This window comes from Crocodylus porosus, unplaced genomic scaffold, assembly GCF_001723895.1.
Source record: "Crocodylus porosus isolate Cpor-Errol unplaced genomic scaffold, CroPor_comp1, whole genome shotgun sequence".
Classification (NCBI taxonomy): domain Eukaryota; kingdom Metazoa; phylum Chordata; order Crocodylia; family Crocodylidae; genus Crocodylus; species Crocodylus porosus.
Window position 1 is genome coordinate 53,616,473 of NW_017728931.1, and position 19,253 is coordinate 53,635,725.

Here is a 19,253-nt window from a genome sequence, read left to right on the forward strand (position 1 = left end):
GGCATTAGCATTCAAGGCATCAGGCAAGAAATTTTGTTCATTAACTTTCCAATACTTGTTTGGAGTCATTAATGGTTAATTAAGTGTTTATATTAATACAAAGAGTTTAGGTCCTTGTTACACTGTGAGCTGCACAAGCATTCGTGGGTGCTAGCACTAACTTGAGTTTGGAGTGGTTGCACTTCAGGCCAACAGGGCCTGGAGGACTGAAAGGTAATAATCTCACTCTCCCCCCCCTCTCAAAACTTCCCCATCCCCATGCCCCAGGACTCCCCTCTTGCCTCTCAGGGGTCCCCCCTGCCCCAGGGGCATTACTTACTTGTGGCTACCTGCCCTGTCTGTCCCAGGGGAACAGGCAGAAGAGGAGGCAGTTTAACCCTTCCCTGTCTGCTTCCCCGTGACAGACAGCATGGGTAACCACAAGAAAGTGGAGGAAGAGGGCAGGGGGACAATGATCAGGGATCTAGGGTGCTGGAGGGGGGCAGGGGATCAGTGGACCTGATCCAGGCCAGTGGGGTTAGCAGGGTGGGTGGGGTGTTTACACCAAGATATAGCCTAGAGTGGCTACACCTAGTGCAACAGGAGCTGGGTAGCAAAGATCAGAGATAATCCTGCCCTGGACTGGCGTAACTTTGAGCTGTATACTGAGTGCCTAAAACCAGTTTCAGATGTTTATCCAGGTGTTAAGAGCTCCAGGAGTCACCCAAAATTACCATGTAACAACGCCCTTAAATTAATTCCTCACCTGAGCAGTGCGATTACACAAAGGAAGAGTTTTACCCAGGTAATTTAGGACTTCAGCAGTGTATGCTGTATACAGAATTACGCAAAAGCAAGCAAGCATCCATCCACATGACAGATGGATACAGAATTTCAACACAGAACCATACTGGTTTTATCTTCTTTTCACCTCCCTGCTGGCTCTCATTTTCAGGCCTGGGTACAGGGTCTATAAAAAGTTTCAATCACCAGTTTTCAACAACCAGTTTGAGTTTCTTTATTATTTAAAAGTACATCTCCAGCTTTAGAGGGGGAAAACACTTCACATAAACAATTTTTGCTTAATGGTTGGAAGCACTGATCCACTGAATAACAAGGGAGAAGGGTCTGGGAGATGGGGTCTGGCTGCCCCCTGGTGGTTTAAAGCTTTCTTGATTTTATACTTTGCTGCATCTGGAATAAAATAATTAGCAATGCATCTGCTGTTCTCTGGGTACACACATCAAGAAGCCTCAGTAAAGCAAAGCAAAAAGGATCCTTCAAAAAGATCATGCTGGAGTTCATAAATGAATTCAGTTTCAGAATAGGACATGAAAGTCAGCGACATGCTACAGAACTCATCAATATTTCACTAAGAGAAACCGGAAGTTCTCAGGGCTTAGTTTAACATTTCTTAAAAGAGAGTTCAAACACAATACAGTTTGTGGACTTAGCTCAATGTGCAGCTAATGCCTGATAATACGCAAGGAACACTCACAAATATTTTCCTTCTGTATGCTGCAGTGAAAAATTTCTCCATTTAAAGAAAGCTCCTCCTCAGAAAAAGTGGAAAGAAAGTTAAATATTAGCTTTTTACTAGCATATTTTTACTTTGTTTCCACGAAATGCACCAAAATATTGAAAATACAGCGTGGCGTCCAGTTTGTGCACTTTGAAAAAGTGAAAAGGGGAAGAAACATGAACTTGGAAGCTAAAGAGCATTCTCTCCTTGGAAATTTTTTGAAAATGCACCTTCCCTTGTACCATCTGGTGAAATTCAAAGCTAAACATTTAGTCTTCGAAAGCACATGGTGTGTTGCCTGCACGTGCCTTTTGTCTTAGGTAACATACATCTTAAATATCTCATTCACATGATTATTACCTTATTGAGTGATGCCTAATTGTTTCCCTGGTTGGCACAACTTAATAAAGCAATGTTTTCATGAAGATGTGAGTGCCTAAAGAGCACACATACCTCTGTGGAGAGCTCTGAGTAGGAATCCTTTTGGGTTAGCTAGCTGAAACTGAGGTGAGCAAAATGATTATTTCCACATTTATTTCCCTGTTACTTTAATATATCAAGGGTACCTGATGCAATAAGATGCTTTTCAGTTAAGGTTTATGTAACCCGGGTACACCCAAGGGTGTGCCTTATTCTCAATTGAATGGGATGGGTAGGCAGGAGAGGGTGCTGTGAGAGGGATGCCAGAATTTCGAGCAGATCCCTCTTTCCTCTATAGAGTTAGCCCAAGCCCAAAGTTCTTAACTATATACAATTTATTAAGTTATAATATACATAAACATAAAACTAAATCTCATATACATATATTTACACAGTGAACACTAACCAAGGTTTGACAATCACCTGGCTAGGGTCGTCTAACCGCAGTCCTCTTGCCTGCCAGGGGCAGGGAGTTGGACACGATGATCCATTGGGTCCCTTCCTACTCTATAATCTATGAATCTATAAATCCAGGGGTACAAGCTGGCAGAAATGAGTCAGCTGAAAGCAGAGAATACGGTTTTACATGCAACAGCAGCCAATACAAGGTCTCTGGGTCTGAGATTTGGGGCTGCATGTGCAAATGCAGAATGAGAATTTTCCCTCCTCAGCACTTTAGGGAAGACAGACCTCCTTGAAAACTTCATATTGCCAAGTTACACCAGCTGACTGGGAGGTATTAATTAAAAAAAAAAAAAGAAAAGATCTGGCTGAACATAATAGGACAGGCAAAATTACATGGGATAAAACAGGTACTCCGGGCCAATGAAGAATCCATTATGAATGTAATATTACTATATCTCAGACACTCTCTCGTCCAGGCAGTTGCACAGCAATTCTCTCAGCAGTTGACTGACATCACAAACATCAAATGCGGAGAACTAAGATAAAAGAAATGAGCAAGAGGATCAACACTGGCCAGCATTTTTTCTCTCTTGCAAATGAAAAACCTTCAGGTTTCATATCTGGATTAAAGGATGTGAAAAAAACTGACTGGAGCACAGTATCCACTGTAACACTAGTGAGGTATGCTTTTGCAGTTATGGAAGCAATTTACCATTGTGCTGGCAGTATAAACTCATTACTAGCTGAGATCAGGAAAAAATGTCTCCGTGATGCAATAGAGGTTGAACCTGTAACACTGAAGTCAACTGGCATTTTATCATTGCTTTTAGTTAGAAAAGGATCAGGCCCCCTGTACACAAATAAACCAATGTTCAATTTCCTGACTATTCATCTCATAGCCACTGTAGCTTTGCCTGCAAAAGAAAAAACTGCTGCTGCTGCTAACCCCAGTCCAGCTGAGGCTCTGTTCCCATTGTGGTTGGTAACTGTTTTTACAGATTTTTTGAATGCTCCTACAACCTAGCACAGTTGCAATATTGAATTCATACCTAAGTAGAGCAAAGGCTAAGGATTTCCTGAGGGCTCAACACCCATTTACAGTAATTCCCTTGTGGTGCTTTGAAAACCCAACTATTTGCAAAAGCCACATTAGGAAAAAATGCTGCAAATCTGTACATGTGGACAAAGGGGTAAGTGCCACAGCATGCTGCATAACAACAAAAAAATCCCTGCTCAAACCATGCTGACTGCACGCAGGAACTTGTTACTCTTCTGTGAGCTAATTCAGAAGATATAGTGCTGATGAACACAGCTGCTAATAGTATTACTCTGGCTAAAGTGCAGTCTGGTCTATGCAATCATTGGACCGTATTCCCATGATGCAGTTCCTCACTGCCTGTACAAGCTGTGTGAATTATTCTTCTTTAGCACACGTAAACATTTTCCACAGCTGCTTATTGCCTGTGCAGCTCCATCTGTGGTTGCAATGGCAGGAGATTGCCTTTCCTATGAGCCTTTTGATCGAGACTACCAAATTATTATTCCCTCCCAACAGTGTTTCTCTCCCCCCACACACCGTTATTTGTATTAAATGCAGTCTCCACAGGAACAAGATGAAAACAACCAAGGTTTTTACGAACCTTGTTTTCCCCTAAGCCCAAGATCACTTACTGTACTCCACTGATTCTAACTGATTCACTGCATTGCTTGTAAAAAAAAATTGACAATATACTATAATTAACCACCTTTGATCACACAGAGGGGTGAAAGCGTAACAAATAAGCAAGTGCATTTTCCAGAGTCATGAAGTGTGTGATGCAGAAACAGAGGCTGCAGAACAGAATGGTAAAATATTGCTGGGCCCTGTTAGCTAAGAGGTCCAAAAGGGATGCTTGCTCAGTAATGCCAATCATCAGGCCCCAAAGCTAACCTACCCTATTACATCTCACATTCTTAATATAGTACTATTTAAAACACACAATTTAGTACAGCATTGATACTACACACTAAATTATACTCTGTGCACTACAAGTGCATATATAAACAAACAAGCAGGATATCCACTATCACAAATGGTCCAGAACCTCTCTGTATTACACCAGTCCTTTGCAAGCAAATTTTACAGTGTTGTTATGGTTATAGTTAGCATATACAAACTCTAAGGAATGTTCCTTGGCATTAAAGTTAGCATGTGCTGTGAGCAGTCACATTAATGGTTAATGCTCTAACGCAGGGGTTTTCAACCTGTTTTAGTAAGTGTACCCCTGGTGGCTGGATGTGGAGCAAGGGTAGGGGGGTGGCAAGCAAGGTTTTTCCACCCCCCCCCCCCTGTCCAGAAGAGCTATCCTGCAGAGGGGCACTGCTGCCCACACCCCTTCTTCCCACCCTTCCCCTCCCCACAGTTCTGTGGGGCAGTGGTGGCATGGGGTGGTGGGTGGAGGCACTCCATCCCTGCCTATCTGCGTGTATCCCCTGGGGGTATGTGTACCCCTGGCTGACAACCCCTGTTCTAAGGGGCAAGGCTTCTAGAAGGCTGCCAAACGGGGGTGCAACTAGGACCTGCCAACTTTGACCCATTCCTACTCAGCTTGCTCTCTAGCAGTGATATAGGCTCCAGGATCAGACCTCTGCCAGCCTGAATTGAGACCTGCTGCCCCCAGCAGTCTGAACTGGGCCCCCACCTCACCCACGCATACCCTCCCTCCCCCACCCAGGTTCCCCACTCGCCTTCAGGGAAGCAAGGGTCTGGACTCAGTCTGGAGAGCTGCAGCAGCCTGGCAGGGTCTTCCTCTCTGCCTGCCGCTGGGCTCCCTTCCCAACCACCCATGCTCCCTTGCACATGCAAATGCAGCCCACATACCCTGCTGGGCCCCACAGCTGCCCACTCACTTGCCAGAGAGGTTTCTTCACTTGCCAGGCACACTTCTGGATGTACATTGTTATGGAAAAACCAATGGAAATAACCGTGGCCACAGTCTGTTTTAACTTACTTCCCTTTAAACTGGGGTGTCAAACTCATTCGGCTCCACTGACTGGATGAGTGGCATGGAACCAGCCCATAGGCCAGATTGGCCCAATGGACCACCCACTGTACCACACGGAGCACCTGCATGGGGCCTGTCCAGAGCGTGCAGTGCATGTAGCACCTGCTCCAGGGCCCGCACTACATACAACATACATCTCAGATGGGCTAAGGCAGGCACCACATGTGCTGTGGTTCCCAGGCCAGCTGAGGAGGGCACAATGCATGGCATATGTCCTAGGCCCTGCACATGCAGTCGGTTTGGTGCACATCATATGTAGCATATGAGTCAACTCTAAAACCCCAAGGCAGCACCAGGAGCCAGATGCTGGGTCTCCACAGGCCAGATCCAGGGGCCAGTTCTTTGACATCTCTGCTTTAACCAGTATACCCAGCATGGCTCCAAGTTTTTCTAAATATGCAAAGAGCATTCCAGGCATATATCCTACAGTGTGCTGTTCTGTTGGTAGGTTCTATGCCTTCAGGGATTTTTCTCATAGCATACTCTGAGATACCTGCCACTGAAAATGGTTGGCTTAGCCAAGAACCAGGGCATGGTATTTACAGTAAATATTTTTCCTATGGTGATCCTGGGTTCCCCCTGCATTGGCAAGTAGCAAGCCAGTTGCCCTGTGCACCCAGCTGGGAGTGCCACTTTGCTGATCAGCACTCTCATCCTTAAAATGAACATGTGGGTAGGCCATGATTGACTCGCCCTCCCAGACAAGGGCCCCAGGGCTGGGAACACCAGTAAACTGATTAGCACTCCTAACCTTGAGAGTACATCAGAGCCCTTGGGTCTGTCTGACGCACCCCAGAGGCTGAGAGAGCCAGTTTGCGGATTGGCCTGGTTACATGTTCAATTTAAGGTGAGAAGGGAAACAGCCATGACATTATTACACACATTTTGCATAATGACTGTGGCTTATTCCCTTTTTAAATGCACCATTAATTGCATAAATGCATGGCTAGATTACTACTTAAAATGGGATTAACTGTTTAATTGCGTAAGTGTAACATCTGCCAGGGACATCAGGAGAGAATATGCAGTTACTCCGGCTGGAAGAAGAGCTATCCAGGTATAGAGCATACCCTATCACCTTTAGAAGTCAGGAAGAAAATAACCCAAACAATCAGATGCATTATGGGGAGGGTTTCCTCTAGCCCCTCAAGCATGTTGCATTGGTCCCTGTCTGAGGCAAAATACTGCACTGGATCTCAACTGGGGTGATGGGAGGCCCCTTCAGGACTGCTGTAGCTGCAGCAGCCAAGTAAAACTTCCCTATCCCCCTGGATTAGGGCTCTCTAATCACCCTAAACCAAGCAGCTTTGCCTCATGCTGTGTAGCACTTCCTGGTCTGGTGACCCTATGCTCCTCCCAGGAACAGGTTAAGGTGAAACTGTTCCGTTCACTTCTGTTAATAATTTGGTGGAAGAGTGTAAGGGGCATCAGACCAAGTAGGGCTACTCGGCATGAGGCAACTCCTGCCTGCTTTAGGCTGATTGAAAAGCTCTAAAACAAGGGAGCATGCAGACATGGCACAGCCCTTTCCAGACTGGCTGTGCAGAACCCCATGAGGCATTTTAATTTGGAGGCAGTAGTATGCAGCTGAGCAGCATTAAGGAAAGCTGAAGCAGCAACAGTGGTTCTCAGCTGGGGATGCTGCCACATTCAAAAAAGTGGAGGTGGGGTATCACGACCCTGAAAGGCTGAGAACCACTGTACTAAATGAACTGATCTGAGCTAACATATTAGTCCAGGGGTGCTCAATCCCCAGCCCATGGACCAGACCTGGACCCCATAGGCCATGGCCCTCTGTGCTAGATCAGGTGCATAGGGTGGTGTGGGGCCTGATCCCAGTGCACAGGGGTAGGCAGGGCCCTACAGCCCAATCTCTGCACATAGGGCCCAAGCCCAGTACACGGGGTTGGGCAGATGTGACAAGGAGCCATATCCCAGCATGCAGATGCAGCACACGGCTCAATTCAGGCATGCAGGGCCAGTGGAGGCAACACAGGCCCCAGTTCAGCCTGTGGACCAGCCTCATGCCACTCACCTGACCTGCGGGGCCAAAAGGTTGAGCACCCCCGTACTAGACAGAACAGTCTGCATGGTGCAGGGCGCAACTGTGCTGCCATTACCAGAGAACCAGCGTTTGGATTCCAAGTCTGCTAACGCATTCAGAAAGCAGCAGATGCAGTCCTTGGGAACCAACATTTTAACCACTCCCAGGTTTTACCCCTCGAGATTTGGAACAGCATCTCCTCATCTTCTGCCAGGAAAAAAATCAGATATTAAATGAAAACTATGCCAAAAGCCTGTTTCCACATGAATTCATTTTAATGAACCAAATATCAAGTGAAACAAACACCTTGCAGACAGAATTACACAAAATCAAGTTCCTGCTGCTGCCAATAGCAAGGACAGTAGTGGAGGAGGGAGGACAGCTGAGGGCAACTGGGTGGGGGAGGGAAAGAAAGTGAACTACAGTAGGAAGCACCTATTTCCCGCCCGAAAAGCCAGCCAAATTATTTAGAAATTCAAATAACTGCACGTGTTTAAAATAATCTTTCCATTAAATTGATAACCCAAATGATCCAGACATAGTCAAGAGAGTAAACAAACAATCCCAGAAAGGGATGACAGCAAATCCTACCAGACTGTGTTCCAAAGCTCTCCTCAGCTAGTTTCTGAAATAGCTTCAATAAGCATAGGGAGCAGTGAAGAGGAGGTGGCTTTAGAGATGAGGGGATCCCCAGTGCCTCAGCTTTTCCCCTAGGTGTTGGATTCCCCTCCCAGACCCCCATTTTTTCTTCCATGCTCACTGTGCAGCAGGGGTCACTCTCAGTGCTTCTGTGACTTCTTTAATCCCATGACTGTGAAGGTAGCAGCAGTCAGTTTCTCGTAGACTAAGAACATAAGTGCAGCAGTGAGGACAGTCTGCAGAAGCTTCGCTTCAAGTCCTTTGTAGAGTCCCACTAAGCCAAAGCGCCTAAGAAACAGGTTGGACAGATGTAAAAAGTTTTCTCAAAGACCCTAGGGTACACATGAGAAGCGCCACATAGCTTTGCAGACTGACCTTCTCCATCTATCCCTGAGAAACGGTTAAGGCATGAGTAGAGTAGGTTATGCTTCCCACATGCACAAACTCACATGAATGTACTACACCCTTGGTTTGGAAAGGTAGGTCAGTCTCCACAACATACTAAATTATGTAGTTTCAATGCAGACTGTCATCAAGGAAAGCAATTACAATGCAGATATTTGCCTTTTAGAAACTGGACTGATATTCATTTTCACACAGGTTGAGCAACCGGCTAATTGATGTTCCTAAGCCAACAGTGACCTCCAGCAACTACTGACACATCATATATATAAGTAAAGCTAGAAGTTAAATTGAGCCTCTCCGTCTCCTTCCCCTTTGTGGAGAGGACAGGCACTGCATGCAAAAAACTAAACTTTTTTTCTAAGGGAGTGAATGAGCTACTGCCTACAGATGTACTTCACACTGGCAGACATGCATATATTTGCTTTGCTAGTGGTTGCTCACTTCCTTATACTTGTTTTGCAGTACTCTACAAGACAGAGGTGAAGCTGAGTTATGAATTCAAGTAGGTTGAAACAAATAGGGTCAGGTCCAACAATACTGTCAATGTATTTAAGACACCCCCAATCTTTTTATTTGTGCATGTGAAGCATTAATTAAGGTTAAAAAATGGAAAACTCACTTCACTCTCTGTCGCAGAATGTGGAGAACATTCTTAAGACTGCCTAGTGTCCGATTTTCTGGGTTCAATCGATGTCGCCCAAACTGAAAGGGAAAAGAAAGAAACAGTTAATCATTTGTTGAAATTCCTCTTAGCCATACTCCCACTGCCAGTTTGAGAATCCTAATGAATAGGTAAGATATGAAGACATCACTAAAATGATCATTTCCAGTATTAACTATGCTCTCAAAGATGTCAGTCAATGTCTCAGTATGGCTAACACTTTTAGTGAAGTTAATTTTATTAGATGTTATACCTCCATTAAAATTGCGTGCATTTGCTACATGTGAAATTGCATTGATTTTATAGCCCAGTTCAGCCCCCAAAAAAGCATTACAGTGTTGTCAGTTAGCTTTCAATCACTCAGTTTAAAACATTCCAATATTCAAGATGCATCTCTACTTTCATCGCATCTATCCTGCCTGCTTCGCATCTATCCTGCCTGCTTATTTACATATGGAATTTTATACAAGCTTTTGTACCATCTGCTGCTTAGCTCTGCTGCATCTGCTTCTCTTCCAGAGGTCTGAGAAAGGGTCCTGTGATAACCCAAAAGCTTGCCTATGTCTATCCCAACCATGTAGCTGGTCTAATAAAAGATATCACCTACAAGCATTCTTGCCTCTCTAGTATTCAAAATTATTTTTATACACATCCTGAAGAGTTCATCTGGGACCTGAAAGTCAAACCGAGTTCCTGCTGACTTTCACATCAGCAGAACAGATTATGCCTTCATATCAGTGCTGACCAATACCATTGGTAGAAATGCATAAGCAAAACCAAGAGCAGAACTGAAGTCTGGAACTGGAACTTATGGCTTCTCTACTTAGAGAGGATTGTCCAGAATATTTTTCCATAGGTACATTTTTATGGAACCTTAACAGAAATAATCACGTCCACGCAGTGGCTGTGTCTACAAGAGACACTGACTGTGCAGTAGTTTATTACTACTGTACAATAGCATCGCAAGGCACGAAGTGTCACGCAACACTACTGTGCAGTAGTAATGAGCTACTGTTCAGTCAGTGTCACCAAAAAGCTGTTTGGGGATGCTACTGTGCAATAACTCCTATTACTGGGCAGTTGTTTAGTACTTGTATGTGCAAAAACTAAATGACAGCGTCTTGTGTAGACATGGCCAGTCTGTGTCAACTTATGTCCCTTTGACCCAATATACTCAACATGGCACCAGGTTGTTAAAAATATGTTCAGAGCATTCACCATCTGGAAGCTGACCATGATTACTACCAATCAATAGCTAACTATTTTGGTATTACTAGATTAGTCTCTGCAACCATTGTTTTTGAAGGCCCATGTTGCTATGAAGGAAATGCCAATTCTCCAGGTGACAAAGCTAGGCAATGTTTAGTAGTGACTGATGGGAATCCTCCAGGTGAAAAAACTGGGCAATATTTAGTTACTGATGGGATTGCATAGACCATAGAGAGGGCCCTTGAGTTAATTTTTACCCCCCATCCCAGACTTCGGCATTCATCACACACAAAAAAAGTGCCTCTCGCTAGTGCTTCAAAGCTTGAGTGATCACTGTGACAGTTCACCTACATGGACACAGGGGCACCTGTGAAGGACCTGGACACTAGAATTCTTAAAATTCAGGCCTATTTTCTTCAAAGAAAAAGAGTACTCTTGCTCCCCGGACCACTGTGGACATGAATGGGCTTGACAATTTCTCCTGTCATTTTACAAGACCCAGTTTATTCGCTGCTTCCCATGAGTAATGTAGCATTTTACTGGATTCTTGGACAGGAGCTGTTTAAGTGTACCTTGCTCTGCAAATTACATCAGCATGTCTATGTGGAAAGCTGAAAGGGAAACAGAAGGGCTGGATGCCATTTGTGACAGCAAGAGAGCATACCTCATGAGCATGTGGAAGGCAGAGGTACAGGCTTTTACATTTATGTACAATCAGAAAAACTGCATCTGCACACTGCAGAAACTCATCAAGGCCACAAGGTCAGATGTCACATGCTTTTACTTTGAGTCTAGACATTAAACAGTGATTTGCAACCAGGTTGCCCCAAGATCCTTTTAAAAGGTGCTGCAGGGTGCCAATCAACATTAGCACTGTTATGTCTGCAAACACCTACATGATTCATAAGAAAAATCCCATGATTTCAAATAGGAATCCATAGCATCAAAAACATTTTGGAACCTACTGGGGTCTTTCTAACTTTACAATGAAAGAATTGCTATAGCATTTTTCCATAGTCAAAAAAAGTGTGAAAGTGAAGAACTGGCATTTTCTGAAATGTGCCTTGAGCCTAACAAAGGGGAAGCTGAGTCTAAAAAGATTGAGAACCACTGAACTAAAGCACTGAAATACAAGTTTTTTACACTGCATGAAGATTTCATTAGTCTGCGCCTAAGGGTTTCACAAAATGAAATGTTGCTTGGTTGTTAGTTGTTTTTACACTCAGTGTACCACATGTATGAAAGGGCACTTTTATTATGTTGATTCATACGTATTTTTAATCCACAGAAACTTCATTCAAAAGTAATTTTTACTGAACATCAAGTACAAGGAAGTTTAGGTTAGATATTAGGAAAAACTCCCACTAGGAGGGTAGTAAAACACTGGAACAGATTATCCAGACAGGTTGTGGAATCTCCACTCTTGGAGGTTTTTAAGACCCAGCTAAAGAAAGCCTTGGCTGGGATGATATAATTGGTTCTGCTCTGGCAGGACAGTAGACTAGATGACCTCCTAAGGTCCCTTCCAACCTTCACTTTCTATCATAATGCAAATACATCTTTACTGAGCATCACAGTGCAAACTTTAAACCAGTGGAACATTAACCATGCCATAAAACATCAAACAACACTGCATATACCTCAAGTGTTATGTACACATTTGCCCTATTCTGGTCACAAATATGTGGAAGTTTGGGATTCTACTTGTTAACCTTGCTTTGGAGCACAGAATGACCAGGGAAGAAATTATGGCTTGTAGCTGCAGATGTGAAGATAACATCCCAGTGTTCCCCATTATTGTTTCAGAGCAAGGTGGAGGTGTGAAGTCCCAGCAGCAGGAACTTGGGTAAATGTACAGCTACTCTCAGTAAGCATTGCTCTCTGCATGTTGCAGGGCATTGCTAGCCAGGACTGTGGGTCTGCATTGGAAGATTCCACCAAGTGCGTCACTTCCATATCAACTGCAAGAAATGTTTCTGCTTGCCCCTATCTTCTTTCTCAACTTGGTTCCTTATGAATTGTCTATCCTCCTTTCTCTCATAAAGAAACCTTCTCCTATACTCCTCTGGCTTCTGAGCCCCCTTCTGGCACTCTGCACAGGTCCCCAAACATTCAAATCTCATCTTCCTATTCCTGAGCAAAAACTTTGTCAAATTCTGAAAATCAATAATGCTCCTGTCTGTGGAGACAACAGCACAGCAGGAGCAGGAACTGAGAAAGAATGGCTGTACTGACTGATTTCAGTCTCATACCATCAATAATAAAATGTTGCTTTTTCCCCATACTCCCTTCCTAGGCCGGTGTGGCTTAGCTATCATAAGGCTTTTTCCATCTTCTTTCCTCCTTTTATATCCAAGCTCAGTATTATCATAGATAGGTAGTGGGCTGGGGGAACAGGTTAACTGCACATCAGCAGATCAGTGGCATGGGTGGTTAAGGCTCTGATCTGAACAAATGAGGGATGCAGCAAGGGACACACTAGTTATTGCACATGCATCCCCTGGAGAATGTTACAGTATCACCAAAACAAAAACATGAAAAAATGTCTTATTCAGAATGACAAAGGACAAACCAAAAAGCCATGCAGCAACAATATTCATTGGAATGGAGCACCACAAAAGCTACCATACAAGTGGATGGGCAGGCAGCACTGCATGTCAGATACCCCTAGGATGGCCACAGTACAACAAGGGTCACTAAACAGAGTGCTATCTTCTCTTAGCAATTTCATTTAGCACTGGGCGACTGGCACAAGGCCTACAGCAAACAAAACAGACTTAAGTAGTAATAGTTCTGAACTTATGCAGTTAATACTGGCAGCTTGGTTAAAATGCCTGTTGTCATAACAACACCTTTTGAAATGTACCATTTTGGAAACTATATCTTAAACTAGGGGTCGACCACCGGCGGGGGATCAGAGGCACACAGCTACACTTTGGTGCCCATCCCCTCCTCAGTGCCCCCCTCTGCAGGCTTCCCTGCTTCTCTCTTGTGCTTACCCTTGCCACAGGATTTCCCCCTCTCCATTTGCCATTGGGGATGAGGATTAGTACTGAGTAAAGCAAGGGCATCTTAGGCACTCCAGGGGTGGAGATCTGAAGTTCTTGGCAGGGGCCTGGGTCACAAGCTGTGGCCCACAGTGGCAAAAGGTTACCAACCCCTGCCTTAAACTGCCAGGGTGGTAGGAAGCTAAGGGTATTACTACACTTGAGAATAAAAAGACTTGTTATATGGTTTTCTTTCTCTGTGCCTGCCACTTGAGCCAGCAAGCCTACAGCACAGTCTGACCCACCAAACTGGATCAGGTGGGACAAGTAGTGAGCAGGGGGGGGAGATCAAACTCTGATACTTCAAAGAAATTCATGCTGTGGTAGTTTACCTTCTACTAGCACAGGCATAAGTTTGAGCATGTAGTAATGGGTGGAGTAATAGTTAATTGAAAGAGAGCAAGGGGAGTCCTTTTTTGCTTGACTGGGGAGAGATGCAAACAATTCAATAAAACCACACACACTACCATGCCTGGAGGCCACTCTGAGCACACAACAGGTGCGAAGTGGATAGAACCTGGACAGGCATAAACACGCCTTACTGCACATCTGGCCCTACCAGAATGCAGCTGCTGCTGGCTATGCAAAATGAAGAGTTAAAACTATGCAACTGAAAAGAAACACAGCACATAACACTTAACTGACAGAGGTTTCCTGCACATAGTTTCTGAAATGTCCAGGCATATCTTGTCATTGGGGTCTAACTTTGGGCTTTTGTAGGGGCAGATCCAGGAGAGTGCAGGGGGCGCAGCTGCAACCCCTTTCAGCTCTGTGGTGCGTGCACAGTGAACTCTGAGCTCAGCAGCTTGTCAGTGGAACCCATGGGGTGAATGCTGCTGCCGCCTGCTCCTCCATCCCTTTGCCTACTAGCAAATCTGGTGGCCAGGGAAAAGGGAGGCAGGAGCAGTGGTGTTCTTCCCCCGGGTTTCAGAACTGCTCTGACAAGCTGGCGAGGTCAGAGAACTCGCTGCACATGCACTGCACAACCAAAGTGAGTATGGCTGCACCCCCTTCCCTCTGATGCTGGATCCACTTAACGGCTCTTCATGAAAAAGACACCCGGGTTTCCTGGAGAAATCTTTTCTGCAGAATCCATGATCTTTTAGATATGGTCAATACGGTCCACAGGACACTAGTGTTTGTTAGTGGTGCTTGGCCAAAATCTAGTCTTAGTTTAATGACAGCTGGGGCAGTCCTTGGAGTGTAGCAAGAGGTCTTGCTGCTTTTGCTTTTTAAATAAAATCTGCCAGAGCTCCTTTCCTTTGTCATAGCACTGAAACATGTTCCAGCAGAGAGTCTTCTTCTCAATTTGCTTTAAATGAACACTTAGCTCTTGGCATTCCTGGGGCTGCTAATACAACAAGGCTAAACTATAACCTCTCCCAAGGCTGCAAACAAAAAGGCATGACTTCTGCACTAGATCCACAAGGCAAAGGCTGCTAACAGGCTGAAAGGGATAAGATGTGTAACTGGGGTAACAGGCTGGGAATGATGCCCGGTAAAAGATCAACTTAAAGCAGCAGAAGGCGCACAAAGATAAACTGAAGTTTGATGTGAAGCAATGCAGTGCATGATAGCAGTAGAAGGACTATCAGATGCAGGAAAGATCATCCAAAACACCAACATATCCACACAAAAAAAAGTCTAGATTAACTCATCCCAAAACAGGCTTAATCCACTGTTAAAGCTGATCATCTAAGTTGCAAAATTGGCAGATAAATTCTGAGAGAACTGCACTGAGTGAACACAAGGCAATTCAATCCAAATAGAGCTAATGCAATCCCCCTGCCTTGTCTAAGCCTTAAATTGACAACTGCTGAGTTAATGAAGCAGTGGCAGGCTGGAACGACCCAGCTTAGGTCTAAGGCAAGGCCAGTGCTTTGGGCACAGTCACTGCTGCTACTGCTATCACTTCTCCCTGCTGCCTGGACCATGGTACAGAACAGATTAGGCCCAATCCCCAAAGTTTGTGAGTCTTATGCTGTGAACCCCTACTCCACAGTGCTAAAAACTTATTTTTGCTATTGGAGTAAGCAAACATGACTGAACTTGGGGACTGGGTTTGCTGGATAAAAAGATTCTGTTTCATACAGGCATGTTCAGACACTAGAAACACATCTTTATAAAGTAAATAGAAGTCAAAATACTTTTATTTATAATATTGGTTTATATAGTATGGCAAAAATATCTTTTAAAATCAGATTTGGATTCAACTCGTATGCATTTTTCTTCTAAAAGACCATTTAAAATTAAACTTAATATGATAAATATATGTTAAACCTAAAATTATGATCTATTTCAAAATTTAAATAAAATCATATAAAGCAGTAAGTTTTCTGTCAACATCAAAACTAATGAACCAGTGAACCTGGAGACAGAGCTGAAGCACTGAAGCAGATTCTGAACATCAGAAATCACTTCTGCAGAGGCAGAAATAATATCTTTTTCCTTTCAGTTTATTAAGCTGATTTATTTCAATAATTAATTAATGGAAACGCTAATTAGGAAAATGTTTTCCATTTCTAAACTAAGAATCAAATAAGGTCTATAAAAAGATCTGAATTCTAAAATCTTGAATATAGTAACCAAAATAAATAATTTTAATTCCTTCACTAAAAACATTTCCTTTGGTTACTAAGTCAGTTGTAAAAGGCAAATATTTCTTCTACCGTATCCAGCACATTTAAGCTTATTAAAATATATGTTAAGATGTATGGAAACAGCATTTAAATTAATTCCAATACCCATCTAAAGACCATGACATACATAAGCAAAAAAATCATTAGTAAAGAAATGCCTCAGATACCCTTATCAGACAAAACAAATCTGCATATATGTATCATACAGTATATAATTGCTTAAATGTCCATTGATACAGTGTAGGCTCCTGATTAGCAAAGAAAAGTGCCAAATGTAATTTAAAGTTATATTTATCAACATGTTTTAATGACTACCAACCAATAAAAATAAATCATTTTTCAAGGACAAAATTAAATTGCAAATGCAAAACTATTATTTAATCTTTGTTTTTAATCAAAGCTCAAAGCTACCAGCTCATTCAAAAGTTAGCCATTTAATTAATTTTTATTTGAAATCAAAACCACCTGCTTTGTTATGCTACTACCCTAATATCAACAAGTTGAACAAACCAAACTAAGATAATTATATTACTTGCTGCAGGATGTATACAAATTGCTTGCAAGGATCAAAATACATGCAACTTCTGCTTAGTGCTCTTAATTGGTCCTGAAAAAACGAGCGTTAAGCAAAACCAAAAATATATGACTACCCAAGATGGTGACCGTAATTGTTTTTAATGACCCAAGATGGCAACCACGAGCATTATAATGAAACTCACTGAGCCCTAAGTGAAATCAGGTATCAATTTCAAGTGAGCATTATAGCGAAATATTGCTAAGTGAAACAGCGTTAAGCAGGGATTGCCTGTAAGTGTCTCCGTCACTTCACCAATTGCTGTAGCAACTTGGGCATCTGTTTAGATGCGTTTGTTAATGAGGGAGCTCACTTTCCTCCGATTCATTAGATACTAGCTACTACTAACAAGCAATAGTGGCCTAACTGAATCTAGCAATCCTAATTTATACAATTTGCATTTATTTTGGTTTAGTCATTTAGAGACAATTTGAACTAGAGTCTTTTTTACCCTAGTATTTTTACCTTCTTTCTAACCCCTATTTCTATTTCAGTGGTTCTCAAACTTTTCAAACTCAGGACACCCTTATTAGACTCAAAGCCCGTTGGTAAATGCCATCTCTTAGCCTTCTCTCACTTTTTGATTATGGAAAGATAGAACAATTTTGCTGTTGCAAAAACTCAGGAACGAGCCAAAATGTTTTTGTCACTATGGATTCCTATCTGAAATCTCTGGGTTTATCTTGTGACATGTGTAACTTTTTCCAGCACCCTTAAATACAGCACCATCAGTAAGGATCATTGTTCTATTTATATTCCGAGCTATGAATCTATATTCAGAGATATATGAATTATACAGACCTTAAGTCAGCACTTTTATGAAAAACAATGCATAAATGAGTGGGATATAAATCTAAATAATAAAACTATAATAATGATGTACCACTTTGTAAGTTCTCACCACTTAAAATGCCCACAGGTAAAGCAACCAGCAATTTATCATGAAAGTTAATGCTAACCATTTAGCCGCCCCATAGATCACACGATATTAAGTAACACTCATGCCTGATGTGACCAGCTATTTCATACAGACTTCCCTGAAGTTAACTGGATACATTTATAGTACAAACTCACCCGCAGAATTGACTGTACTGTCTGCATCGGATATGTGATTGTAGTAGCAACTGCTTTGGCTACTGCACCGATGATGAACACATCCAAAGAAGTGAGCTGCTCAAAAGTTTAAGGAAAGGGTTACTTGCATGTAGAAACACATCAGCCAGTTATATAACTTTACATATTAGAGTTTTTAAAATACTGATGCCCACCACTAGAATATCCAAGCACCTTCCACAAAACCTCACTAGCAAAGTCTATGGCACGTCTTTCTTTTCAGGGTCAAAACTACAAGTAAGCCACCACCTGCATCTTTACCTCTCCCTTTATTCCTGGACCATCACAGCTACAATATCACGCCAAGGCCACAAGTAAACATCGCTAACATGGAGACATGTTTTCCAATGACCCCTATTCATAGGCTTTTGCAGTCTTCACCCTTTATAGGGAGTAACTGGAATTGCTGAAACCTGCTGGTAAGGGTTGAATGACTGGATCAAGGCAGAAGACAGCACTCTACTGCAAGCTTTAGTTGCTGATAATTCAAAAGAATGGAAACTGGAAACTTATGGACCAATGCTCTAACTGAAACATCACACAAATAGAGGTCAGTTAAAGACTGCTCACTCTGACAACTGAAAAGAATCAAAACTCTTGGAAGAAGTGATATCTTATTAGACCAACTAGATATTTGCAAACAAATTATTGTACAGCTAAAGCTTTGTTATCTGGCACCCAGGGGGTATGGGGGGGTGTCGGATAATAAAATACTCTGGTTAATTGGGCAGCCCGAACAGGCGCCTTTGCCTGTTTGGCCTGTCACTTCTCCTGCCACGTCCGGGGCATCACTGCCCCTCCCGCACCATGGCCGACTCTCCTGCCACATCACCAACCCTCCTAGGGGCCCTGCAGGACAGGGAGGCAGGCCCCGTGCAGCCTGCTATGCCCCAGGTCATGGGGGCTTGGCAGCACAGGCTGCTTTGCCCCGGGCCATGGGAGCTCACAGAAACCGGAAGTGCCACAGTGGGCACTTCCCGTTTCACTTTACCTTACAAGCCACCATGCCGGTTAAGAGAACCTGCCAGCTTGTAAGGTGCCAGTTAAGGAAGCTTTTACTGTATTTATCTGCCTGTTATATTCCTTGCCTCTAGCCCAATATGGCTACAACCTGGATATCTGACAACTGAGGCATTCTTGGTAACATGCACCAGAGGCCTTGCATTGCCATTAGATAAGCAATCTTGGAGTTTTCAGAGATTATGCACAAACTTATTAAACATAAGAGCCATAATGCAGCCATCTAGGGATAGTATGATATACTCCTTCACTCCGATAGTTTAAAATAAACTTGATTGCTAAACTGAAAACTGACAGTTGCCTAGCTGCAAGGTGATCACAAATTAGTTTACTGTTATACGCAAACAAAATATAGTCCCTATCTCTACTATGCACACACAACCACGCACGCACAGTGCATTAAAAATGCTGATTTCAGCATGCTGAAAACGTATAGTCAAAGCTGAGAGGGAAGAAAAAGTTAAACAAAAATATGAATGAGAATGGGGGTTATTTAACACTGCTTATTGCTCATTTAGATACTCAGACTAAC

At 43.1% G+C, this 19,253-nt stretch overlaps 1 protein-coding gene across 3 annotated transcripts in view; it reads right to left on the reverse strand.

Moving 5' to 3' along the window:
* Positions 1-7,667: 7,667 nt before the first annotated feature.
* SLC25A17 (solute carrier family 25 member 17) overlaps positions 7,668-19,253 on the reverse strand; it is a 45,307-nt gene continuing 33,721 nt past the window's right edge. For 2 of the 3 annotated variants that reach the window (XM_019544984.1, XM_019544985.1), the window contains 3 exons: positions 17,663-17,758; positions 9,078-9,160; positions 7,668-8,341 (listed from right to left, as the gene is read on the reverse strand). In XM_019544984.1, coding sequence (XP_019400529.1) covers positions 8,194-8,341; positions 9,078-9,160; positions 17,663-17,758 — 327 coding nt within the window. In that variant the 3' untranslated portion in view covers positions 7,668-8,193. The remainder of the gene's footprint in view (positions 8,342-9,077; positions 9,161-17,662; positions 17,759-19,253) is intronic. The other variant, XM_019544987.1, reaches the window with a different exon arrangement.